Source organism: Homarus americanus, unplaced genomic scaffold (genome assembly GCF_018991925.1).
Source record: "Homarus americanus isolate GMGI-L3 unplaced genomic scaffold, GMGI_Hamer_2.0 scaffold6317, whole genome shotgun sequence".
Taxonomy (NCBI): domain Eukaryota; kingdom Metazoa; phylum Arthropoda; class Malacostraca; order Decapoda; family Nephropidae; genus Homarus; species Homarus americanus.
Window position 1 is genome coordinate 1,214,389 of NW_024730668.1, and position 27,501 is coordinate 1,241,889.

Here is a 27,501-nt window from a genome sequence, read left to right on the forward strand (position 1 = left end):
TTCAGAGCTAAGATGGCAATCGGTATTGACAGCATTGGCAAAGTCCTGTGTACTGTAGAGGCAGGTTTAGATGGTTTGGGCATTTCGTGAGAATGGATGAGACCATTTGGGTCATGAGGTGTTGAGTATAATATGGAAGGGAGGAGAGGTAGGGATAGGCCAAGAATGACATTCGAGGTAGGAACCTGACGAGAAATTGCAAGAGACTGCAGTGTACAGCATAGAGAGCTGTAAAACGATATGGTCCTGAGAAAGTGGTGCACAGCAGTACAAAACTCCGTCCTCATAATCTTAGATGGATTCGTATTCTGTTAAGAGATAGCACGCCACTCAGGATAAACCATAACTGAGGCACGGCAGAATAAGGTTACATTTCGTGACATCGAATCGTAACAGCCATTCCTTCGACCACTGTTCAAGCTGATAAAAAATATTTCTGTAACTCTTCACAGTCAGTTTGGTTCTTAATTTTCCTCAAATAATTTGGCATCGTCCGCAAACATTTGTATGGAGAAGTGTACTATATAGCTTCTGGCATGTTATGCATTTCATATTACCATTGTTTCATATGCAGTATACCACAGCTGTCACCAGTGTTTCATGCAGCACAACTGTAGGCGCCAAAATTTTAATGTATTGAATATTCTTTCTTCATATCCATAAATGAATCACACGCTTTCCCTTAAATATGAAATATATTCAGTAGTTTAATTCCATAAGTTCTCATTAATTCTTCATTTGATGGTAGCCTCAAAGCTTGTCATACGGTCACATCACTTAAAAAATATTCAAACATTCACTTACAGTACCCTTCCTTTACATCTTTCTAGCGGAACACACGACCTCTTTGTCACATAGCCACCACAATTTTATGACCAATGATAGGTTACTTCACTTTACAGCTCCACGCTGTTAAAATTCTTAATAGTCTCTTGAGTGCAGCGGACGGCTTTTTTTATTCAAATTATGATAAAAGTACTCAAATGGTAATTTATAGTTGTGTCCATTGTCTTTCATCTGAAAGGGAGTTCTATAAACAATTACGATTATTTCAGGAAGGAACTTAACAATACTTCGTCAGTACCTGATTTTGATCCATTGATAATAATTTTAATAAAATAAATTGGCATAATCTATTGTAAGTGAATAGAATATGGCATATAAGAATAACCATATAATTAAAATAAACTTCCTTGCATTGCGTTTCAGAGGTGTAGAACACTTTTCAGTTGAGCACTCATTAAATGAATATTCACGGCTCGTTATCTTGTTTCTTGTCTCGTTATTCAAACTTCTAATAACACCACATTGAATATTTCTCTCTCTTCTCTTGTTATTTGTCTCTCTCATATGGTTACGTCTTTCTGTTATTTCTCATTACCTGTATTCGACTTGTTTGTAATTCCCTCACACCGTATAATAATACTGTATGTTTTCATGTATATAAACCTAACATGATGGAATTCAACTAATTTGAATCATTAGAGAACAATTGAGAGTGAACGAACTAAGTAACTTATCTTGTAAGAATGTAGTTAGGTAGTTTGACAGTATTGGTCCTTGGTATTGGCTGCGTGCAGCCCACCCCACTGTGACGTCACTCTGTCTCGTGCAGTTTGATTGGTTGGTTCAGGAAGGGATTAGGGTAAACCAGTAGGGGTTTTCACCAGCCAGTGGCAGACGCTTATTATAGCTACCCCGGACCAGATTGATCATTCGTAATCACGAAAGTGGAAAGTTATTTATAAATTAATTGTGGAAAGAACTAAACAAAACGCAGTGCTGGTTGATCAACCACCAAAAGAATATGGATATATAGTTATTCACGAGATATACAGTGATCATAACCAGACCAGGGAACTTTATCTAGGTAAGTGAAACACAATTTCAGTTAAATTTTGCGGTATTATTTTAATTTTGGTCATCCGGGAATCTTAGGAAATAGGTTAGGTTAGGTTAGATACCCAAACTATGTTTTTACGATGATTTTTTTGTGTTTGGAACGATTTGGACCTTCTACATCTGTTGGAAATCACATAGTTTGGATATCTAAATACAGGGATGACCGAAAGTAAAATAATACCATTAATTCAAATAGGTAAATTGTTATTAAAACAAAACGGAACAAAAAAACCAAGTGTCCTTAGATTCACTTAAATTATTTGTAAAAGTAACTCTTAAGAAATGGAAATCTCGGTTACATATAGTCATATTTTGTTCCATTATTGAATATATTATCTCCGTTGTAGAAGGATAACATTCATGGAAAAGGAACGTGCTGCATTGGGACTAATGAACAAACTTATAGAAAAAAGTGTAATTTGGCTCGATAAAACCTATATTCGGTTACCACACGTACAAGAAAAAACTTTAAGATAACGACCTTGTGTGTATATATATATATATATATATATATATATATATATATATATATATATATATATATATATACACACATATATAAGCAAGTAAATCACTGTAGTTGCGCGTGATCCAGGTATATATATATATATATATATATATATATATATATATATATATATATATATATATATATATATATATATATATATATATATATATATATATATATATATATATATATATATATATATATGAAAAAAAAAAAAAAAAAAAAAAAAAAAATATATATATATATATATATATATATATATATATATATATATATATATATATATCTTTTGATAAATACAGCGTTAGTAAAACAAACACTTCAGAACACATTAAGATAAGCGTTAACAAGAAAGGCAAGGGGGGAATACAGTACGTCAGGGGATATTACATAAAACAATCAATACCATAATTGCTTCCTGGTAAAAGTATATAATTTACTTCTGCCCAACACACCTGAAGCGTACACGTCACGTCTCTGAGAACTGGTCGTTTTAAAATGAATAGATATACGAACTCTCTACTGTGAAGTGAAGGAATATTATGACGTTTGTGTGTCAAGAGACAGCGAGACTTGTAGGAGGGTGTTAGATAAAAAGAAGCGAGTGGCCAGTTATCTTATCTATCTTATAATGGCTCAGGCTAGGTCCTCCTTCTTCCTTAAACTTTACCCAACTCCACACTTACTTTCCCATTTTATGCAGTCCCATTCCTTAACTACACTTATTTACATTTCCTCAAAGCCTTCTTCGCCTCCCATAGTTCTTCTCTACATTCCTCTAGTAACTCTAGTTTATAAGTCTCCATACTCCGTGACTGATTGATTGCACGTTTCGACACCCACTATCAGTTCGACCATTATTATTAGTAGCAATCGTTGTAGATTTGTTTCCTTTTTCCCTCTGTGATTTTATCAATATATATATATATATATATATATATATATATATATATATATATATATATATATATATATATATATATATATATATATATATATATTATTTTTTTTTTTTTTTTTTTTTTTTTTTAAGGGCTTGTCTTTGTGGGGAATATTCAGACTCATCATCAAACTATATATTCCATTTTTTAAGAAGTTTTCTCCCGTAATATTAACAAACTAGACTTAAACGTGTTACCCCTCTCTCACCCAGTCGTTCCCTTCCCCTCACCCAGTCTCCTTTTCTCCCCTCACCCACTCTCCCTCTCCCCCTTACCCAGTCTCCCTCCCCCCCTCACCCAGTCTCCCTCTCACCTGTCTCCTCTCCCCCCCCAGTCTCCTCCCCCTCATCTCCCTCTCCCCCCAGTCTCCCTCTCCCCACCCAGTCTCTCTCTCCCCCCACCCAGTCTCCTTTTCTCCCCTCACCCCACTCTCCTCCCCCTCACCCCTCTCCTCTCCCCCCCTCCACCCTCTCCCTCTCCCCCTCCCCCTCTCCCTCTCCCCTCACCCCTCCCTCTCCCCTCCTTACCCAGTCTTCCTCTCCCCCCCCCCTCCTCCCCCCTCACCTAGTCTCCCTCTCCCCCCTTACCCAGTCTTCCTCTCCCCACTCAGTCTCCCCCCTCACCCAGTCTCCTCTCCCCCCTTACCCAGTCTCCCTCTCCCCCCTCACCCAGTCGTTCCCTTCCCCTCACCTAGTCTCCCTCTCTCCTCATAACATAGAGTTCTATCTTTCATATTTCTATTGTTGTTGGACTAGTGTATTTCTAACAATGATAAGCGTTTAAAGACCTTCGTTGTTGAAGAGCAGTAATATCACTATAACAACCCCTCGCCCCTTACACCTCACTTGTGGATTCTGACGAGATAGATATTTTGTAAGCAACGAAAATATTAATGTTGCTAAAGTAATGAGCGAATTAAATTTGTAAAGTAACGAAAATATTAATATTTGCAAAGTACCGAAAACCTTAATATTTATAAAATGAACCTAGTGATGAGTTTTCGCGATGTCGCGAGAGCCTCTACCGTAGTTGTACAACGTGTAAAGTGTATTCTTTGTTCAACAAAATGAATGAGTAAAATAGGAGACTTCCCGGCAAGCTGTACAGTAGGAATACAAGTGATCGCGGGCATGTTCGTGCCCTTGTGAAGTTTGAACGCTCGTGACAGCGTACAGCGAATGAGGGTGCGCCAAGTCCGTAGACTTGCATTGTTTTCCATCGTAAATAAAATTGTTAACTAATGCCTTCCTAAAGAAACCATCGACATGGGACCAGGTTTGTTCCACTCTACGAATTTTTTGCGACCTTTCCACCAAGTTTGATGAAAAACGATTGTGCCGTTTCGGCTGCCCAGAACAGACACACACACACACACATGCCTAGTCCTATAGTATATTAGACAAGTGATCGTGGGCCCTTCGTGCCCGGTGGCGAGTCCGGTGGTACAGTTTACCAAGGCGTGAAAGTTCGAACGCTCCTGCTTGGCTAGCGCACAACCGCCGTCCGGTTGACAGCGTACAGCGATATCATTTTCCAGATGGTCATGGTTGTTATAATCATGGTCGTGGTTGTTATAATCATGGTCGTAGTTATAATCATGGTCGTGGTTGTTATAATCATGGTCGTGGTTGTTATAATCATGGTCGTGGATGTTATAATCATGGTCGTGGCTGTTATAATCATAGTCGTGGTTATGATCATAGTAGTGGTTGTTATAATCATAGTCGTGGTTGTTATAATCATGGTCGTGAGTGTTATAATCATGGTCGTGGTTGTTATAATCATATTCATGGTTGTTATAATCATGGTCGTGGTCGTTATAATCATGGTCGTGGTTGTTATAATCATGGTCGTGGTTGTTATAATCATAGTCGTGGTTATTATAATCATGGTCGTGGTTGGTGTAATCATAGTCATTAGTTGTTATATTCATGGTCATTGCTTGTTATATTCATTAGATCGTGGTTATTTACAATCATAGTCGTGGTTGTTATAATCATGGTCGTGGTTGTTATAATCATGGTCGTAGTTATTTATAATCATGGTCGTGGTTGTTATAATCATATCGTCGTGGTTGTTATAATCATGGTCGTGAGTTTGATCATGGTCGTGGTTGTTATATTCATGTCGTGGTTGTTATAATCATAGTCGTGGTTGTTATAATCATGGTCATCATAGTCGTTATAATCATGTCGTGGTTGTTATAATCATGGTCGTGGTTGTTATAATCATAGTCGTGGTTGTTATAATCATAGTCGTGGTTGTTATAATCATAGTCGTGGTTGTTATAATCATGGTCCTGGTTAATAATCATGGTCTGGTTGTTATAATCATGGTCGTGTTGTTATAATCATTCGGTTGTTATAATCATGGTCGTGTTGTTATAATCATATAATCATGGTCGTGGTTGTTATAATCATGGTCGTGGTTGTTATAATCATGGTCGTGGTTGTTATAATCATGGTCGTGGTTGTTATAATCATGGTCGTGGTTGTTATAATCATGTTCGTGGTTATTAGGTACTGTAAGTATCTAGTATACTATAGGAAGGAATAGATTAAAGGTTAGAATAATTAGTTAAAGAAATATTCGCCATAAGGAGAGGTTAAAATTAAAAAAAAAATTATTATGTATTACCAATGATCATTCCGAGATAAATTATATTATGAAGAGAAGTGACCTTGATTCTGGTTAGATTAGTCACCATTTGCTCAAGTCATCACCTGTGTTATGTCATTATAGTCACCATCTACGTTACTCAGTTTTAGGCCCATCTCACATGACTGACTGACCATCTCTTTCCGCGCGAGGGTGTTAGTTTTCAATGCGTCTTATTATTTACGCTGGTGGATGTAAGACCTCCTACCCTCACTGACGCAGCTATGGTCAATTTGGTGTTATTCTTGTTTATAAATGCCTTCTAATCTGCCTCAAGTCTATCCGTCCTGTCTATTGCCATCCCAACTGTCTGTTCGTCTGCGTGGTATTTGAATGTAAGCCCGTCTGTACTCTTTGTGTCGTCAAATCTGTCTGTCTTATCCGTTGTTGGCGTGTGTCTGTCTGTTTGTCTAATGTGAACCAGTCAGTCAGCTGTCTGTCTGTCATGTTAGTTGCCATATTGTCTATGTGTGCATGTATGAATCTGTCTATTTTTGTCAACCTCCTGTCTGTTTCACTGTCTATATTCACCCTGTGTCTATTGTAGTCATCTTCTCCATGCATTCCTGTTATTATCTTTTTATCTCTTCTCTATTTCCATGTACAGTCAACCACAGGAATAAGTATACACTGTAGCTGTAAGGTCGTCTGGTAACGTTGAAACTGCGCATCCAGACGCATGATGAAACTCAGCTCCCCTCCCCACCTGTTATCTAACTTATCTCTAAATATTATCTGTTTCCCCCTTCGTTATTCTTCTATTTACTCATCTTCCTTCCTTTACTAATCCAAACAACATAAAAAAAAAGTAGGGTAAGAAAAAAGTGGGGGGAGGAGGAGGGAGCCGTACGATAACTGCAATTGTCCAGCCGGCAGACAGCAAACAGCGACATCTTTTGCCAGCGTAAATAAAATGGTTAATTAATGCCTTCCTAAAGAAACCATCGACATGGGACCAAGTTTGTTCCACTTTACGAATTTTTTGCAATTTTTCCACCAAGTTTGATGGAAAACGATTGTGCCGTTTCGGCTGCCCAGAACAGATACACACACGGCTAGTCCTATAGTATGTTAGATAATAAAATAAGTTGATACGTGAAATAATACATAATTTATATTTCATAGGACCAAGATCGACTACCCCCTAAAAAAAAATAAATAATGAAGCTCTGGGTTTAATCTATATAGGTTTTAACCCTTTCACAGCGGAGGTTACCTTAAGCTGAATAAAATCGTCTGGCGGTAACCAGAATAAAATGGTAAGTGCGTGACATGCCGTGAAAGGGTTACTCGAGATAGGTTTTAACCCTTTCACATTTATCTCGAGGAAGTATTATGTAACATTTAGTAACATCTGGAATAGTACAATAGCTTGGTGGTAATAAGAACATCTCAGAATGTTACCACGGTTATCACTTCAATATTTATTTATTTCATTTATTTATTATTTTTTTATTTTTTGTTTTTATTTATATTATAAATATATACATAAATTACAGTGAAATTGAAAAACGTAAATATAATGGGGGAGCAGTACAACATGGGTTGTACAGTATTAAGGTTGAACAAGAGGACAGAGCTGTCAGGATTATGTCTAGTTGGCAATTATATTTATTGCAATGGTAATTACTAATCTATTTACATGATAATTTCCGATAAAACGATTTTGATAGTAAAATAAAAGCAGGTACTGTATATATATAGTAGATATTACAAGAAATATTAATACTTAGACAATATTTACTTTTTAAGGGATAATTTAAATTTTAAAGGAAGGGAGCGTAGTCTTGACTCGGATGGGTGGGGGTAAGTTGTTCTACACCTTCACACCGTGATATTTTATGGAGGTCTGGGACTGAGAGGAGCGCATGGGGGGGGGGAGGTGGTCTTAGTAGCTCTGGGTGCCCTAAGTTGTATCTGATTATTCCGGAACTGGAAATAATTATTGTCAGGCAAGTGATTGATAGATTTGTAAACAAAGAGGGCACAGCAGTAGGTGTTAATATCTTCGAATTATAAAATTTTCAATATAGCAAATTTTTCGTTTGTGTGATCTGTTTTTTCAAGTAGGTCATTGTCCGTACAACTCTCTTTTATGCAGTAACCAGAGATTGTGTTTTTGAAGAGCCAGAGGCCCCCCCCCCCCATAGTGTGTGACAGTGTATCAGGTGTTGGTAAACAAGATCATGATAGATTTCTTTCATTGCTGTGAGAGTGAGTGACTGTCGAATGTGATACATGATACTGCACTGTTTATTGACTTTGCTATGAATGGCTTGTATGTGGTTTCTCCAGTTAAGTTTCCCATCAACAATAACTCCGAGGAATTTAGTATTTTGTTCGCGTTTGAGGACTGTATTACCAAGGTACAGGGGGTCCAAGTCTGGGGGTAAGTTTTTCCTTCTGTGAAAGATCGTGTAGTGGGTTTTCTCAAGGTTTAAGGTTATTTTATTACGTATTAACCAGGTCCTGACTTTAGTCAATTCAGTGTTCATAGTTCTCATCAAGGAATGGAGGTCTGAGTTGCTGGCATAGAGATTACTATCGTCTGCAAATAAGTTGTATTTTATGAGTGTGCTGGCGTGGACTATGTCGTTTATGTACAACAAAAACAATACTGGACCGAGAATGGAACCCTGGGGGACGCCATACAAGATTGGCGAGTAGTCAGATTGGTGATTATTATAGCAGACATACTGCATCCTGTTGGACAGATATGAGGTAAACCAATTGTGGGACAGGCCCCTAACGCCGTAATGTTCAAGCTTTGAAAGGAGGATGGTATGGTAGACAGTATCGAAGGCTTTAGAAAGGTCCAAGAATATACCGACTGTGAACTGACTGTCATCAAAGGAATTTAAGATGTCATTAGTAAAGGATAGCAGAGCACTCTCAGTCGACCTTCTAGCTCTAAATTCAAACTGGGAGTCTGTAAAGATGTTATTGGCACTGCAGAAGGAATTTAGTCTACTGCATGCTAGCTTTTCCAGTATCTTACTCAAAACTGGGAGGACTGATATGGGGCAGTAATTCTTGAAGAGACCTTTGTCCCCAGATTTTTTATATACTGGGTGAACTTTAACAATTTTCAGTTTAATCGGAAAGACCCCACTAGTGAAGAAGGAGTTACAAATGTGTAGGAGAACAGGTAGTAATAAGTGGGCTACTTTCTTAATGATGCTCATCGGCATATTGTCTTCGCCTGCTGTTGCATCTTTGGACATTTTCATGATGGCCAGTAATTCATCTGCTGTGACAGGGGATAAGAACAGCTCATTTTGCTGTCTGTTTTGTAGGTAGGCTCTAAATTCATCATGGTGAGAGTGTTGTGACAGCACCGAGTGTGAATTCTTTCAAGACCAGACTTGACAAGCACTGGAGCAGGTTCAGATACATTCAGGAGCCAATGCATGCCCAGTACTAGCCAACAGTGCCTAACAGAGACGTGACCGATCGCCCAAGCGGTTAATGAGCCGATCAGTGGTGAAGAGGATAAATCATAGAAGTAAAAGTTGCACTGTTGTAGATCGACCTCTGGGCACGGGAGGTTTGTCAGCAGGTGTCGTGCACACGAACGACATTGACTAGAAGGTTATAAAAAGACGATAAATACTTAGTGCATGTTTTTGTTTCTCCAAGAGGAAAGTTTGATTTAGAGAACGTCAATATTTTTGTTGTTGTCTCGATCTACTAAAAGGGCTTTAAACTTGTTTTTCCTTACTTTTCCATAAAATTTCATTATAGGTAACGAAACAAACTTATCCAGAAACAATAAGAAATTATATCCTGGAGTTACAGTGAACGTTTGTCATTGTCATTTCTGGTTGGTCATTACGTCAATCAGTGTTTATTGTTATTCATATTCATTATTTATCATTTTCATTATTATACACAAGCTTTATTGTGATTCACTACCATGGAGATGTAAGTAGCAGAAACATATTTTGGCAGACAGAAATTTTACTATAACTATAGACCAATCAGTAAAGATTAGCTCCAAAGTAAAATTTTACATCACACTTTCTAATTTACTATAAATAAAATGATAACGCAACTATTATTACGAAATTTTAATAATAATAATAATAATAATAATAATAATAATAATAATAATAATAATAAATAGTCTTAAACTTGATATACAGTATATATTAAATATTCTTGACAACAGTTTCAGCTTTTCTTCACCTCTCTGTCTTCTCGTTACTATACAATACACCCATCTATTTCTTATCTTACAGAAATTATCAGACTCTCCATTCATGAGACATAAACCTACATGACCTTACACGTTACTGAAGTGATTAACATTAAGGATTTAGGGGAACAGGTAAGGGTTTAGAATTAGATCATGGGTAGAGGTAAGGGGACAAGTCATGGGTAGAGGTAAGGGGACAAGTCATGGGTAGAGGTAAGGGGACAGGTCATGGGTACAGGTAAGGGAGCAAATCATGGGTACAGGTAAGGTGACAGGTCATGGGTGCAGGTAAGGGGACAGATCATGGGTACAGGTACGGTGATAGGTCATGGGTACAGGTAAGGTGACAGTTCATGGGTACAGGTAACGGGACAGGTCATGGGTACAGATAAGGTGACAGGTCATGGGGACAGATCATGGGTACAGGTAAGGGGACAGGTCATGGGAACAGGTAAGGGGACAGATCATGGGTACAGGTAAGGGGACAGATAATGGGTACAGGTAAGGGGACAGGTCATGGGTACAGGTAAAGAGGACAGATCATGGGTACAGGTAAGGGGACAGGTCATGGGTACGGGTAAGGGACAGGTCATGGGTACAGGTAAGAGGACAGATCATGGGTACAGGTAAGGGACAGGTCATGGGAACAGGTAAGGGACAGATCATGGGTACAGGTAAGGGGACAGGTCATTGGTACAGGTACAGGTACAGGTAAGGGACAGGAAAGGGACATGGGTACAGGGGGACAGGAAAGGGACAGGTCATGGGTACAGGTCATGGGTACAGGAAAGGGGACAGGTCATGGGAACAGGGACAGGTCATGGGTACAGGTAAGGGACAGATCATGGGAACAGGTAAGGGACAGATCATGGGTACAGGAAAGGGACAGGTCACGGGTACAGGTAAGGGACAGATCATGGGTACAGGTAAGGGGACAGGAAGGGGACAGGGGACAGGGGGACAGGTCATGGGTACAGGTAAGGGGACAGGTCATGGGTACAGGTAAGGGACAGATCATGGGAACAGGTAAGGGACAGATCATGTAGGGAAAGGGACAGGTCACGGGTACAGGTAAGGGGACAGGTCATGGGAACAGGTAAGGGACAGATCATGGGTACAGGAAAGGGACAGGTCACGGGTACAGGTGGGGACAGGTGGGTACAGGTAAGGGACAGGAAAGGGGACAGGTCATGGGTACAGGTAAGGGGACAGGTCATGGGAACAGGTAAGGGACAGATCATGGGTACAGGTAAGGGACAGATCATGGGTACAGGTAAGGGACAGGTCATGGGTACAGGTAAGAGGACAGGTCATGGGTACAGGTAAGGAGGCAGATCATGGGTACAGGTAAGGGACAGATCATGGGTACAGGTAAGGGACAGGTCATGGGTACAGGTAAGAGGACAGGTCATGGGAACAGGTAAGGAGGCAGATCATGGGTACAGGTAAGGGACAGATCATGGGTACAGGTCATGGGGACAGAGGTCAGGTAAGGGGACAGATCATGGGTACAGGTAAGGGACAGGTCATGGGAACAGGTAAGGGACAGGTCATGGGAACAGGTAAGGGGACAGATCATGGGTACAGGTAAGGGGACAGGGAGGTCAGGGGACAGTCATGGGTACAGGTAAGGGGACAGATCATGGGTACAGGTAAGGGGGACAGAGGGGACAGTGGGTACAGGAAAGGGGACAGGTCACGGGTACAGGTAAGGAGACAGGTCATGGGTACAGGTAAGGGACAGGTACAGGTAAGGGACAGGTCATGGGAACAGGTAAGGGACAGGTCATGGGTACAGGTAAGGGACAGGTCATGGGTACAGGAAAGGGGACAGGTCATGGGTACAGGTAAGGGACAGGTCATGGGGTACAGGAAAGGGGACAGGTCATGGGTACAGGTAAGGGACAGGGGGAACAGGTAAGGGGACAGGTCATGGGTAAGGGGACAGATCATGGGTACAGGTAAGGAGACAGATCATGGGTACAGGAAAGGGGACAGGTCATGGGTACAGGTAAGGAGACAGATCATGGGTACAGGAAAGGGGACAGGTCATGGGTACAGGTAAGGGGACAGGTCATGGGTACAGGAAAGGGGACAGATCATGGGTACAGGTAAGGAGACCGGTCATGGGTACAGATAAGGGGACAGGTCATGGGTACAGGTAAGCTGACATGTCATGGGTACAGGTAAGGGGACAGGTCATGGGTACAGGTAAGCTGACATGTCATGGGCTCAGGGGTGAAGATTCTAATAGTGTGTAGTTTAGTTCAAGGTTTCGAAAATGGAACACTGATATTCTATTACACACACACACACACGCACACGCACGCGCACACGCACACAATGATCAGGTGCTCCATCATTATCATCTGAAATAATCACTGCCATTATCTTGGGCATTCACAATCTTTGTTTAATATTCACTAAATTTGGCGTAAATAATGGTAATCTTTTTCTTAAACTATCATTATCATGTTAAATAATCACTATAGTTTTTTTTAAATAATCACAATCATTCTTTAAAATAATTACAATCATTCTTTAAAATAATGACTGTCATTCTCTTAATTAATATACCATCATTATAATCTTAACGAACGATGATCATTATATTGAATATACACCGAACCACAATGACCATAAACAATCATCATCGTTATGATTTTAAATCATTATCATTATTATCACCATCATCATCCTCCCTCATACTGATTTCACCATTTTCCGGCTTGGGTACCACAGTTTTTTTATAAAGGTCGGGTAAGGCGACCACAGAACGCTGTCCTCTTCAATATTATTTACAAACATCAACATAATACCAAAAAATAATTCAAAACTATTTACAAATACTATTAAGAGAATTCTGAATGCATTGCACAGCTTAATGTACTGTACTTATAAATACTTAATAAGGCAGCTTGAGTTATTTATTTATTGTACACTCGAGTCTTTCTTTACTTTGACAGGGTCCCTCAGGAAAGACTAATACGTAAGGTAAAGGCAGATAGTATTGAGGAAAAAATTCTGAATTGGATTAGGGCTTGGTTCACGGAGAAGAAACAGTTAGCAATAATGGCATAAACTGTACTGTTATCTGACTGGGGTAACGCCACTAGCGGCGTACCCCAAGACTCAGTACTTGGACCGTTACTATTTAATATATACATTAACGGCATATACTGTAAGCGTTGACAGCAGCATGAGTAAATTTGCTGACGACACAAAAATAGGTCATATAATTAACTAACGACGCATGTGAGACCTCGCTTGGTGCAGTGATGCAAATTTAGTCACTGTACTATAGAATGGATATCGATTCCCTAGAAAGCTTTCATATCAGAGGAGAATTGCAAAATTAATCCCGGGCATTGGGAACTTTGAGTATAAAGACAGATTAAAAAGTCTGAATTTGCATTCTCTTGATAGACGTAGAGTGAGGGGCGATATGATTGAAGTGTATAAATGGAAGTCAGGGATCAATAAAGGTGATATAACGAAGGTGCTTAAACAGTTAAGCCAGGAGTGAACACATAGCAATGGTTTTAAATTAAACGAATTTGGATTTAGACGTTGAAACAGTTAGATGGTGGAACAAATAAGGGTTGGGTATAAACATGGCTGCCTAGTATGGGTCAATATGGCTTCTTCAGTTTCTTTATACTGTATATATCCTCCGTCGTCTTTCTTCGCTATTTATCTCTTCCTTCCTCGTCTTATTGGTCGTTTATTTATCATCGTCTTCTTCACTTGACTTGATAATTATTACATTTTCTCTTGATTATTTTGTTTGTGTTTTCTTATTGGTCCTTAATCTTCCTTTTTGTTCTTCTCGTCCTCTTCCTTATCTTCTACACACTGTTTATTCCTCCTCCTCCTCAATCCTCATCACACTGATCATCCATCCTCCTGCTTCTTGTCCTTCTCAATCCTCTGTCTTCCTTAATCATCCTCGTCGTCCTCCTCCCCCTTCTCAGTTAGTAGTTCTCGTTCTCCTCCTCAGATTCGTCGGGGTCCTCAGCGATCTCCTCGTAGTCCTTCTCCAGCGCCGCCAAGTCTTCCCGAGCCTCCGCAAACTCACCCTCTTCCATACCCTCACCTACATACCTACGGGGGGAGGAAAGATTTATAACCATGTACTTAGGGAGGGGGGCGGTAGACACACTCAGCCACTCAACTAAGTGGTAAAGTCAAAGAGTTACTTAATGTATAAACCAAAGGGGATCACCTGAAGATTAGACACTCCAGTTTATTTCACCTGAAGATTAACCACTTTAGCGCTACCTGGGGGTAAGATTAGAATAGGTTAGCGTTAGGGTAGTTAATCTTCAGGTGAAATACGAGTAAGCTGGTTTGTCTAATCTTCAGGTGAAATAAGATGGTTTGTCTAATCGTCAGGTGAAATAAGATAGGGTGTCTATTCTTCAGGTGAAATAAGATGTGAAGTCTATTGTTGAGGTGAAATAAACTGGGGTGTTTAATATTCAGGAGAAATAAGCTGGTTTGTCTAATCTTCAGGTGAAATAAGCTGAGATGTCTAAAGTTCAGGTGAAATAAGCTGGGATGTCTAATCTTCAGGTGAAATAAGATAGGGTGTCTATTCTTCAGGTGAAATAAGATGGGAAGTCTATTTTTGTGGTGAAATAAGCTGGCTTGTCTAATATTCAGGTGAAATAAGCTTGTTTGTTTACTCTTCAGGTGTAAAAAGCTGGGATGTTTAATCTTCCGGTGAAATAAGCTGGGATGTCTAATATTCAGGTGAAATAAGCTGGGATGTCTAATACTCAGGTGATCCCCAACGGTATACATTACAAATACAGTTACCAGTGGACGAAGGCTCTCTTAGCAAACAGCAGGTCGAACTTGAAGTCGAGACGCGCCCAGGCCTCTGCAATGGCAGTGGTATTGGATAACATACAGAGCGACCTGGGCACTGACGCCAAGTCTCCACCAGGCACTACTGTAGGTGGCATGTAGTTTATACCAACCTGAAGGAGAGGGAGTGTATGTGTCAAGTCCTTTGGTGATCTAATGTAAATATCAGTGTTTCAAAAAATACTTCTTTATCTTAGAGTACATCTTCTTTGTGATTAAATTCCTGAACTATACTGATTAGGGAGTAAATTGTCCATTTAATGCTTTGTTTTTGTTTAATTTTGTCATTTAATTTCATTGAAAGTCTAAAATTTCAACCACCTTCTATTTTTCATAAATAATTTTGATTTTTCCTGGTTTAAATATAGTACATGGCTTATCCGGGGTATCCGTGACGACACTGCCATCTAACCACATCCACTACACCATTACCTACACTATTTATACTTCACTATCCTTAGATAAAATTAGGTGCACATGCAAAACTGTAACATCAAATTTCAGCAAGAGGGGGCCGGGGATTTTAGACGGGGGTTAGCCCCAAATTTTGTTTTACTAATAAGGAAGTTCCGACTTTCCGGGTGGGGCCTAACACTGGTTCAACCCACAAATTTCAACTCTCTATCTTCAAACTGTAGCTTTACAGATTTTCGTAGCGATCACGTGAATGAGTGAGGTCATCCATAAGTTAGGACAATGAGAGCAGTCACGCTTTCATTACGAAAATTTGTAAGGCACTATTTTTTGACACTGTACAGTATATATATATATATATATATATATATATATATATATATATATATATATATATATATATATATATATATATATATATATATATATTTTGTTGGTATGTACAGTATGTGATATAGTTTGAAGGTGCTTGAAAGAACAGGTAACGTGTGTCATCAGCGTCGACTGACCTTGAAGCCCGTAGGACACCAGTCAACGAACTCGATCGACTTTTTGCTCTTGATAGTCTGTATGGCGGAGTTGACGTCCTTGGGCACGACGTCGCCGCGGTACAGGAGGGTGACGGCCATATACTTACCGTTGCGTGGGTTACACTTCACCATCTGCATCCCAGGAACAAAACACTCGTTGGTCAGATCCGCTGTAGTGATCTGTGGAAGGGGAAGTAAGGGGTTGTCAGCTGCTCTCTGGGAGTTTGTGCTACACACAGGCAACAATAATATTCTTATCTAAAATTCTACATTATATACACTAGTTTTGGTGTCGAGATTCATATTTGTTGGGATACCTTGAATACGTACTTTACATGCTACAGTGCCATGCCTACTGGCACACCATGCATCAAATGCCATACCTGCATGTGGTTAACCGCTTCAGCGGCGTAGACAGGAGCGTAGTTAGCCAGAGGGAAGTGGATCCTCGGGTAAGGTACCAAGTTGGTCTGGAATTCGGTCAAGTCCACGTTGAGGGCCCCCTCGAACCTATGGCAGAAGGAGTGCTGGTGTTCTTATAAGAGTCGCCACCACGATCTCAAATGACGCCTATTCTACATGTACTGATCTTATCATAAAAGGAGCCCCTCTGTTAGCAGAAGGTGGGAAGTGGTGGGGGGGTATATTCGACTGGCGAAGTTTACATAAACGTGTCTTGCATAATAACAGGTGGCTAACCTGTATACATTTGTATTACTCTGCGAAAATGACTTTCAAATTATACATCGATTTACCTGGATATACACATGTACACTACATCCTTGATCACCGAAGGGTCAAGACGTACCTGGCGCTCCTCTGGGAGTAGCCAGGTCAACTGTTAAGTTGGCCCATACCAACTCCCTCCCCTGAACCCTCCTCCCCACCGGAATATTAACAAGTTCTCGCCAGAAGTTACAATTTCATTTAGGAAAGGAATGGAACCAGTGTTGAACAGAGGTGAACAGTGGTGAACAGTGCTTAAGTCAGTGAGAACAACTCGACAGTAACAGCCCAAGTTAACCTTCACACAGTGAGGTCCCAGGTACCCAGTGATAACTGCCCGTGAGACCCAACAACAACCAGCGATGTGTTAATCCGTCTACGATAGGAAGGCCTGGGACCACACCTCACTCATATAACACCATGTGTGAGGGAATTATACACCACGTCAGGTCCCTCATAACACCATCTGTGAGGGAATTACTAAACCACGTGAGGTCCCTCATAACACCATCTGTGAGGGAATTACTACACCACGCGAGGTCCCTCATAACATCATCTGTGAGGGTATTACTACACCACGTCAGGCCCTCATAACACCATCTGTGAGGGAATTCGTACACCACGTGAGGTCCCTCATAACACCATCTGTGGGGAGTTACTACACCACGTGAGGCCCCTCATAACACCATATGTGAGGGAATTAATACAACACGTCAGGCCCCTCATAACACCATCTGTGAGGGAATTACTACACCACGTGAGGTCCCTCATAACACCATCTGTGAGGGAATTACTACACCACTTGAGGTCCCTCCTAACACCATCTGGGAGGGAGTTACTACACTGCTGCCATATGGCATCACGAAAATTGTGACCAAGTCCCAGGTTGCTGATCTGACTTTCTGCCTCATTTACACACAATTGCAGGGTCTCAAGTGTTTCTCTTACTTGGACAACACAACATATATACTGTATATAATTTCTCACTCTTGATTAATTTTTTCAAGTTTGTATTTATTTATGGTTATTATTTTTAATATTTTTATTATTTTATTTGTATTAATTTGCTATTAATTTTATTAATTGTTGTAATAATAATAACAATAGATATTATTATTATTATTATTATTATTATTATTATTATTATTATTATTATTATTATTATTATTATTATTATTATTATTATTATTATTATTATTATTATTATTATTATTATTATTATTATTATTATTATTATTATTATTATTATTATTATTATTATTATTATTATTATTAATTATTATTATTATTATATTATTATTATTATTATTATTATTATTATTATTATTATTATTATTATTATTATTATTATTATTATTATTATTATTATTATTATTATTATTATTATTATTATTATTATTATTATTATTATTATTATTATTATTATTATTATTATTATTATATTTTCGCCCCCCAGGCCCTGACGTGGGTCATTACTTGTGCCCGTGTGGGCTAATTCCCGTTAAAAAAAAAGAAAAAAAAACTTTATCTAATGAAGGCTTTTGTTAAACCACCAATATGTAATAAGTCATTTATGTCCAATATATATTTTCAGCCTTCGGGCTGCAGAACTTTTTCAATAAATCGTTAATTATTATTATTTATATTCCCTGTACCTGTATGACCGACACAAATCGAGAGATAAAAATATGGTGAAAAAAGAAAATAATGTATTATGTTTTGGCTAGAGTATGCCATTTCTAAACAGAGCAAGACCATGATTTTCTTCTGGGAGGAGTTTTTCATTCCACAGTCGTGAGCCCAGTGCTTTTGAAGTAAAGGGAGTTAATGTACACGATAGGATGACAGCAGACGCCTGGACTCAGAAGACAGGGAGCTAGCCAGACGCTGTATGATACCAGCAGAGAAAAGAAACCCAACGAGGCCCCTTGGCACTGTCCCTACAAGTAACACATGATGAAGAAACTTAGTGAACCATGCACTGCTTGAGAGGCCAGCCATGCAATGTGAGGCGAGATTCTTCAGTGTCTTTTAGGTGGACGATTCTCTACCTGAGGGAAGCGGTGATGGAGGAGACGATTTGACTGATGAGTCGGTTGAGGTTATGGTAGGTGGGTCGATTGACGTTGAGTTTCTTGTGGCACAGCTCGTAGATGGCCTCATTGTCCACCATGAAGGCCACGTCACTGTGTTCCATCGACGTGTGTGTAGTCAGGATGGAGTTGTAAGGCTCCACCATCGCCGTCGACACCTGAAAACACCATTATTATTTCTAACTCTCGTCTGAATATTTACGACAGCACTTGATGTCAGTAGCCCTTTATTGGGGTCTTATGAATTTTGCTTAGTAATGCCACCAGGATATAGACTTTGCTGTTGAGAAGTTATCCGAAGAGACACAAGGTACCCACCTGATCATCGTTCACACCGGGGTATTAGTTTAGATAAGATACCTTTATTCTACATCATCACAACATATACTGTATGCTAAATTTCATGGTAGATGGTTATGTTCAAGGTTTCTTACGGAAAAAAAACTATGCCAGCTGAATTTTAATCAACTCTGATATGACGAATGAATGGCAAACAGGACACAAAAACCATACTCGTTTTTTTTACCTCCAGGTTATATGATCCTAATTACGTGAAAAGTCAATCTTTTGCTGTACCTCAGTGTCTTACTAGAGGGATATTGATACTTTGTTCTTAAGTTGTCATAAAACACTTGTCATTTGTGTCATGTGATTGTTGGAGTTGTGTTGTGACTGACAGTTTTACATTGTCGTGTGTGTTTGACCCTTGGATATTGTTGTGACTGAAGCCTGTACATTGTTGTGGTGCGTGGGTGGTGTTCATATAGTGATGCTTTAACTCGCCTGTGGTGCCGGGTAGATGGCGAACTCTAGTTTGGTCTTCTTGCCGTAGTCAACTGAGAGGTGTTCCATTAGCAGCGAGGTGAAGCCGGAGCCAGTGCCACCGCCGAAGGAATGGAACACAAGGAAACCCTGAGAGGCACCGAATGGTTAAGACACGGGCACCCAGATGAAAGGGCGTTTACAATAGATCCACGCGAATTTCCTTAACGCAATATATTTTCTTGATCCATATCAAATTTAACAATAACTGTTTAGTATCTTCAGCAAAGGTATGCCTCAGTGTACTACTTGTAAGCAATGCAGACTGCATATATATGGCCTAACAAGATTTTCATACAAAACCCATGATAGTGACAAGTGTACCTGTATAGTTTCTTTATGAATCTCACTGTCGTACCTGAAGGCTAGAGGCCTGGTCGGTCATCCTCCGGATCTGGTCTAAAGTGACATCAATCATCTCCTTGCCGATGGTGTAGTGGCCGCGGGCGAAGTTGTTGGCGGCGTCCTCCTTGCCAGTCACCAGTTGCTGCGGGTGGTACATGCCGCGGTACATTCCAGTCCGGATCTCGTCTGGTCAGAGAAAGAGAATCCTGCCTGTACTCTCGACAACAATGGCTCTAACCTCTGTGTCCAGATTATCATTGATTCTTACATTATTATTATTATTTTTTACTCATATATGGAGATACGGGAAGACGTATTAGCTATGGTAGTCTCAGTGTAATTTTGATGCCATGGTTTGAAACTGTGTCGTCGTATACTACACTACGGTGTAATGTAAAGTTTCACGCCATAATCATTGAGCAAAATTTTATGGACTTAGGATAGGTTAGATTAGGCTACATTAGCCTAGGTTAGCGTTAAGGTGGTTAATCTTAAACAAACCATTCAGGAATTATTCTGCCCAGTCGCCTTAATATACTGTACTACGACGTCAACAAACACATTTACTGCCACCTCTCACAAAACCCGCCAGCCACTGTGCCAGATATAAGTGCAGGCGACTGTACATTTTAATAGTCGATACCTTACCAATGACGGTGGGTTCCAGGTCGACGAAGACGGCGCGGGGAACGTGGAGGCCACTCTCCATCTCGCTGAAGAAGGTGTTGTAAGCGTCAGCGCCGTAGCCCAGGGTGTCGTCAGAAGGCATGAAACCGTCAGGGGTGATGCCGTGCTCCAGGCAGTACAGCTCCCAGCAGGCGTTGCCGATCTGCACCCCAGCCTGTCCTATGTGGATACTCATACACTCACGCTGACGAAGTAAAGAAGGAAGGCGTGAGAGGAAGGAAGGTAAGAATGAAAAGAATGAAGGAATCAAAAGTGTGGCTATGAGTCGGCGTGCTGGAGGGTTGTTAGGGCAGGAATGTTTTGATAGCACACTGTATGACGCCACACACACACACACACACACACACACTCACTTCCACCCTCAGGTATACACTAAGCGTTATTAAGTTACGTTTCATAGGTGAATGAGGAATATTTTCCACATTCACTTAGAAGGGGGAGGGGGGTCGCTCACAGAACTTATGGTCCTACTAACAGACACAAAATATTCCAGCAAATAACACAAGGATGAAACTTTGCAATAGACCAAGTATACAAGGTGTGGCAGTTATATTGGTATTGTCAGGGAGGGAGTCGATAATGGGGCAGTGGGTGTGTGTGAAGGGGTGGGTGTTAATGCCTCTCAACCCACGATCCCTCCTTCGGCTATCCCTTAACCTCCGCCCCCCTTTCCACTCTTCCCCTGACACGCCTCCACCCCCCTCCTTCTACCCCTCGACCTCCTCCACCACACCCCTCTACTGCCATCAACTATTCATGACCAGCCTTGGAAGGGGAGGGGGCAGTTGTGTCATCTCGTTATCTCTATGAAGGATCTGTTGGTTACTTGGTTGGGTCCTCGACTATCGTGGTTCAGGTGGTGATAGTCAAGTTACACTACCTTAGAGTCACATGAAGATTAAGAACCCTATTTTATTTCACCTGATGAGTAAACACCCTGAACCTAACCTAACCTAACCTAACCTGTGTTCGGTCCCGCTATATCGCAGTAGTCGGGTGTGAAGGGAATAATTATTACCGCCCGTGTCTATAAAATACCTTTAGTTATGGTAATTCGTTGTGTATTATCATTTCATTGTATTTCCGGTAGATATGTATGTAAATATAAGGGAAGGGGATAAACAATAAGAGGGCACTAATATAAGGGAGGTGAGGCCATTATTGACTGTTCTTGAGTTGTTTACATTGTTGGAGTAAACAAGAACCTGATGTGTTGTTGATGTACCCATTACTATTACCACGTATTACCACCGCCACCACTGCTGCTGATGCTACCTACTACTACCTATAGTACTACTACTACTACTACAGCTACTACTACTTTTTTTAACGTGGCCTCCAGCCTCCCCCAATAGCCACACCTTCGCCACCATTTTATTGCCTTAAAATTAAATATCTTACTACTACTACTATGAAATGACAATGACACTAGGTCACAGAGAGCCACACACACACACACACACACACACACACACACACACACACACACACACACACACACACCCAACACACTCTTACCACCCACTGAGGAAAGTGCACGATAGGTGAAGTGAATTAATTACTCATAAAGGTAAGAACTTTAATGTGTTGGGGCTTTGATGACAGAAGTTGGCAAGAAAGTGGATTTTTTTTTACTTTCTTACTTGATTACTCACTCTTATAATTACTTACTTACTTACTTACTTACTTACTGAGACAACATTACACATTAATATTTAGGTTACCTTGTAATTGTACGAGGCACCGTGAATTGCTCATTGCGTGTCCGATCGTTTCTCGAAGGTCCAGCACGTTTGGGAGGACTTGACGCCATGAATCACGGTTTAGATTATTATAGAATGGACGTGAGTTATTTGTTCCTGTGAATTGGTGATACAAGAAACTTACGGTGATGGTAACAGTTTCCCCATAGTGCCGTTGAAATTGAATTGGGACTTAACATTGTGTAGATTCGTTCTGTTGGCTATAATTAGTGAGAAAAAAGTTATGAAATATGAAAATCCGGGTACACACACACACACACACACACACACACACACCAGCCTCGTGCGCTCTACCTCACCTTCACGCCCGCACTCATACAATATTCACAACCATTGATTCGAGCGATAACATCGTTTGTACGTAACATTTTACCTCGGGCTCTTTTAAATCAACTTATCATAAAATCTGTTTCACGTTGATAATTAGTGCGGGATTTTGTAGTCGTCGAGTAAAAAAATCGACAAGATAGACAAAAAATTGGTTTATGGGTTTGTGGTTTACATATAACGTGTTTTAATCCACCGATCCGCTATTACGCACGGTGCCAGGGTGTCAATAAGGAGCGGTACTGTCAGTTGAAGGTTAGCATCGATGTTGCTGAGGGTGTTGACACTTGACATGTGTTTCTGCCGTAAGGAAGGTCATCGTACCCCAAGGCTAGAGTTGAGGGAGACGGTGTGGTCGAGTAATGAGGGAAGTGTAATTATCGTATTCCAGTAAAGTCGTTGGATTTCAAGGCTGAACCTATGGTACTTTGATGGGGACAGGTCGTGATTCAACTACATAACGTTATCATCCTCGAAGGTCAACATACTCCAAGGATTAAGTTATCGTACTCGTAGGATTGTATATTATCGTAATCTAGTCCTAATTGATCCTACTCTAGGTTTTGTAATTGTATTCAAAGGATTACTATATTGTCACATAAGGAACGAAGTCATTATTCTTAATCTATTGTACTCGAGGGCTTATCAGACCCCATGACTTGACTGTATCGTATTCGATGGTTTAGGACTTCAGGTCACTGAAGAGATCTGAATCCCCTCTCTTCAGGGATTGAGTTAGGATGAGAACAAACCTCATGTTGCTATTTTGTTTTTGTTTTTCATCCGCCTCTGAGACAATGGACGACATGAAAATCACATAGAAACAAAATATATTCACAGGAGAAAAGGAATTCAATAATAAAGAAAACATATAAGATTTACAAGGCCGTGAGATACGACCTCAGAATGCGTAGACATGCAAACTGAAGTCTATGGTTTTTATTGTCTAGGATTGTGTGTGTTCGTGCAGGTGACTGTGTGTGTGTGTGTGTATAGATTTAGCCTAGAATGAGATATTGACGGACACTTGACAGTTTAACTATATTGCTGTCAATCATTGTTATCAGTAAATTGTTATCGTCCTCCCTCAGAAAATATGTTGTGTTCTTTAATGACAAGTATATGCCCCAGATGACTGAACCTTCCCTCCTCAGTGTTCAAAATACACTGACTTCTTCCAATTTCATTCAAGGAATATGTTTTGTACTGGATGTTTATGTTTAACGTTTATTAGTTCGTGAATGTCTACATGTGTGTGTGTGTGTGGGTGGGTGAGTGCCGGGAGAGAGAGAGAGAGAAAGTTAATTGGTGTTGACCGAGGGTGGAAGAGGGGAGACCCACTTCCCCGTTGACTACACTGCCCCACTTAACGTCTATTATCGGCAATCGTTAGTTATCCCCTCGAGTACTGGGCATTATTACAATAGTTTTGTCTAAGAGCGGCAGAGAACGTTGGCGCTAGCTGGCTGTTCCACTGAGGTCGTGGATTGAAAGGCAGTGAACGTGGGCGCCAACGACTGAACGGCGTAAAGCTAGGGAACCTTACGTAAACTTAGGAACACAAAATCGAACTTTGGTAAACAGTCATTCCTTTACGGTGAAGTACAGTATTCCAAATTACACCCATTGACCAAAGTTCTTCTCCAGATCCAACGTGGAAATGATGTGGTAACCGCAAGGGAATTGTTTACACCTCAGAAATTGTTTTTTTAAAATTTTTTTGTTTTCAAAGCGTTCTTATTCTTCTTTTTATTTTATTCCTATCATCACACGAAATCACTACTATTGTTATTCTTATCCAGTCTCTGATTATTTACTAATAAGTGACTTGTCATCGTTCACTTGGTTAGGTTAGGTTAAGTTAAGCGAGTTATCACAGGCTAAGGGCGTTTCCAGTCAAGGACGTTTCCAGTCAAGGACGTTTCCAGTCAGGGGCGCTTCCAATCAAGGGCGTTTCCAGTTCAGGGCGCTTCCAGTCAAGGAAATATCCAGCCTACGACACTTCTTGATCAAAAACTTCAAGGACCATTACACATCGACCAAAAAACCTACTAAAATCAAGTCCCTCTTCTCAACACAATCCGGGTGAGCAAAATACGCTATACTGAGCCCCGAGTTAGGTTATTAACCCCTGGAGGCGAGGAGTGTAATAGAAACCTTTAATTTGTGAACCGGATCTTGTTCCTAAAATACAGGTGGTAATAGTTTCTCCTATACTATATTGAGGTATAATGCGCTAACTGAAGAGGGCTTCGGGTAGTGGGGGAGAGACGGGAATAGTTGATAATGGATCCACTACACTGATATACTCAATACACAGCCACACTCGGTACACAGCTGCACCCAGTACACAGCCACACTCAGTACACAGCTACACCCAGTACACAGCCACACTCAGTACAGAGCCACACTCAGTACACAGCTGCACTCAGTAAACAGCCACACTCAGTACACAGCTACACCCAGTACACAGCCACACTCAGTACACAGCCACACCCAGTACACAGCTACACCCAGTACACAGCCACACTCAGTACAGAGCCACACTCAGTACACAGTACACAGCTGCACTCGGTGCACAGCTGCACCCAGTACACAGTACAGCCACACTCAGTACAGAGCCACACCAGTACAGTACAGAGCTCAGTACACAGCTGCACTCAGTAAACAACACCTCAGCACAGCTACACCCAGTACAGCCACACTCAGTACACAGCCACACCCAGTACACACACACAGCCACACTCAGCAGCCACACCCACATGCCCAGTACACAGCCACGCTCAGTGCAGCCACATTCACTCAGGCAGCACCTCCACACAGCCACACTCACCCAGTACACAGCACACCACACAGCCACACACCCATGCACAGCCACACCAGTACACAGCCACACCCAGTACACAGCTACACTCAGTACACAGCTACACTCAGTACACAGCTACACTCAGTACACAGCTACACTCAGTACACAGCTACACTCAGTACACAGCTACACTCAGTACACAGCTACACTCAGTAAACAGCTACACTCAGTAAACAGCTACACTCAGTACACAGCTACATTCAGTACACAGCTACACTCAGTACACAGCTACACTCAGTACACAGCTACACTCAGTAAACAGCCACTCGGTACACAGCTACACTCGGTTAGACAGACACACTCATTACACAGCAATACCCAGTACACAGCTACACTCCTGGATGCAGTATTTTCTATGCATTTACAGGTGTTGTATGAGTGAACACACTTTTCAAGACAACGAAAAACTTTACCAATTAAGATACACCTGTGGGTCATTGTAATAAAATACTCTACACAGAAAATACCATTTTGGGCTGCAGACGATGACCTCACTCGGTGGCAGACAGTGTGAGGGGAAGGTGACACGTGGATGGCAGGCAAGTGTCAGGTGAATGGTAGGCGGGAGGGACGGCGAAGAGGTAGGAACAGGATGGCAGAGGTCGCGGGAGCTAGGTGATGGTGCTCTCTCGACGCCCGGTCCAACAGTGGCCACCTGCCCTTGTTGCCACACATCGACCCGCCGCCACCTGCTGCCTCACGCCACCTGTGGTTATGGCAACTTCTGAGTAGCCGAGGGAACTATCCTCTTCACCTGTCACTCCCTCCACTAAAACCCACCCAGGTACAGTTCTCTAGATGTTAATAATCACTCGAAAATACTATCAAAACACGGGGGAGAATTTTAAATATCCATTCTCAGTCATGGTACTGAGTATTTAAGTACCATCTGTTACAGTTCTACAGTACCAAGTATTTTCGTATCATCTGCTAGAGTGGTTCTGACGACGCTCCACCACACTAACAAAGTCAAGCCAAGACCATTTGTTTCTGTTGACCATCTTTGTCATTGTTTATTGAAGAGTAATTCTCTATCTTTGGTCACTCATTTGAACCTTCCCTGTCTCTCTTTCTCTGTGATTCTCTTTTCCTCTTTCTCTGTCGATTTCTGTCTCTTTTTCTCACTCCCCGTTTCTCTTTCTCTCTCCCTGTGTCTCTTTTCTTCTCTGTGTGTCTGTTTCTATCTCCATCTTCCTCTAGGTCTCTCTCTCTCTCTCTGTCTCTCATCTGTCTTCCTGGTCTTCTCTCTGTCTTTTTTCTCGATTCGAATACAAATTAGAAGCTTCTCTGGAGGTACAAACATACAGAAATTCTTGACTAGAAATACATATGCATTGCGGTAGCTAAGATGACCTAATTACCTGTAATAGCCATTAACCCACCTGTTACTATCTCTGTTTGACATTATTATTTCAGAGGCGAGGGAGGAGGAAGGGGGGGGGGTCGATGGGATTTGGGAGGGTTGGGGGAGATGGAGGGGAGGGAAAGGGGATGGGGAGGAGGTAGGGGGGACGGGGGAGGTGGAGGGGACAGGGAAGGTGTGAAGGGGAATGAGGGGAGAAGTAAAAGGGGAGAGGATGAATGAGGAGGGAAGTGGGATGAGGAGGAGGTTAGAGGGGATGGGTGGAGAGGGGATGAAGGGAGGGGTTCAGATTACAGGTGTAGGTAAAACAGGTAACAAAAGATAGTTTTGCAGAAATTTGAAACTATAATTTTGTTATAATGAACTACTACGAATACTAATACTTATACTAATACTAATATTAATATTAATACTAATACTAACAAAATACAGAACAGACTGAACAAGTTATGAGTAGGAAAATTTGTTGAACAGAGGAGCAAT

At 40.9% G+C, this 27,501-nt stretch overlaps 1 protein-coding gene and 1 long non-coding RNA gene across 2 annotated transcripts; one reads left to right on the forward strand and one right to left on the reverse strand.

Moving 5' to 3' along the window:
- Positions 1 to 11,384: 11,384 nt before the first annotated feature.
- Positions 11,385 to 11,867, forward strand: LOC121867165. The gene is made up of 3 exons (XR_006089094.1): positions 11,385 to 11,422; positions 11,760 to 11,797; positions 11,838 to 11,867. It is a non-coding gene; the product is annotated as an uncharacterized LOC121867165 (long non-coding RNA).
- A 2,315-nt stretch (positions 11,868 to 14,182) lies between these two features.
- On the reverse strand, positions 14,183 to 26,365 carry LOC121867164 (tubulin alpha chain-like). Its single transcript, XM_042366929.1, has 9 exons — positions 26,123 to 26,365; positions 20,661 to 20,883; positions 20,026 to 20,198; positions 19,629 to 19,757; positions 18,804 to 19,003; positions 16,410 to 16,536; positions 16,006 to 16,206; positions 15,032 to 15,195; positions 14,183 to 14,314 (listed from the first exon to the last, which is right to left on the reverse strand). Exons 1-9 carry the CDS (start codon positions 26,123 to 26,125, stop codon positions 14,185 to 14,187), a joined length of 1,350 nt encoding a protein of 449 aa, XP_042222863.1. The 5' UTR covers positions 26,126 to 26,365; the 3' UTR covers positions 14,183 to 14,184.
- Positions 26,366 to 27,501: the final 1,136 nt, after the last annotated feature.

Excerpts from the sequence above, each read along its gene's own strand:
- LOC121867164 (XM_042366929.1), bottom strand. Across the intron at positions 20,199-20,660 it reads CCTGGAACCCACCGTCATTG|ACGAGATCCGGACTGGAATG; the intron begins GTAAGGTATCGA and ends TTCTCTGACCAG. Across the intron at positions 15,196-16,005 it reads GGTGTCCTACGGGCTTCAAG|GTTGGTATAAACTACATGCC; the intron begins GTCAGTCGACGC and ends CCTCTCCTTCAG.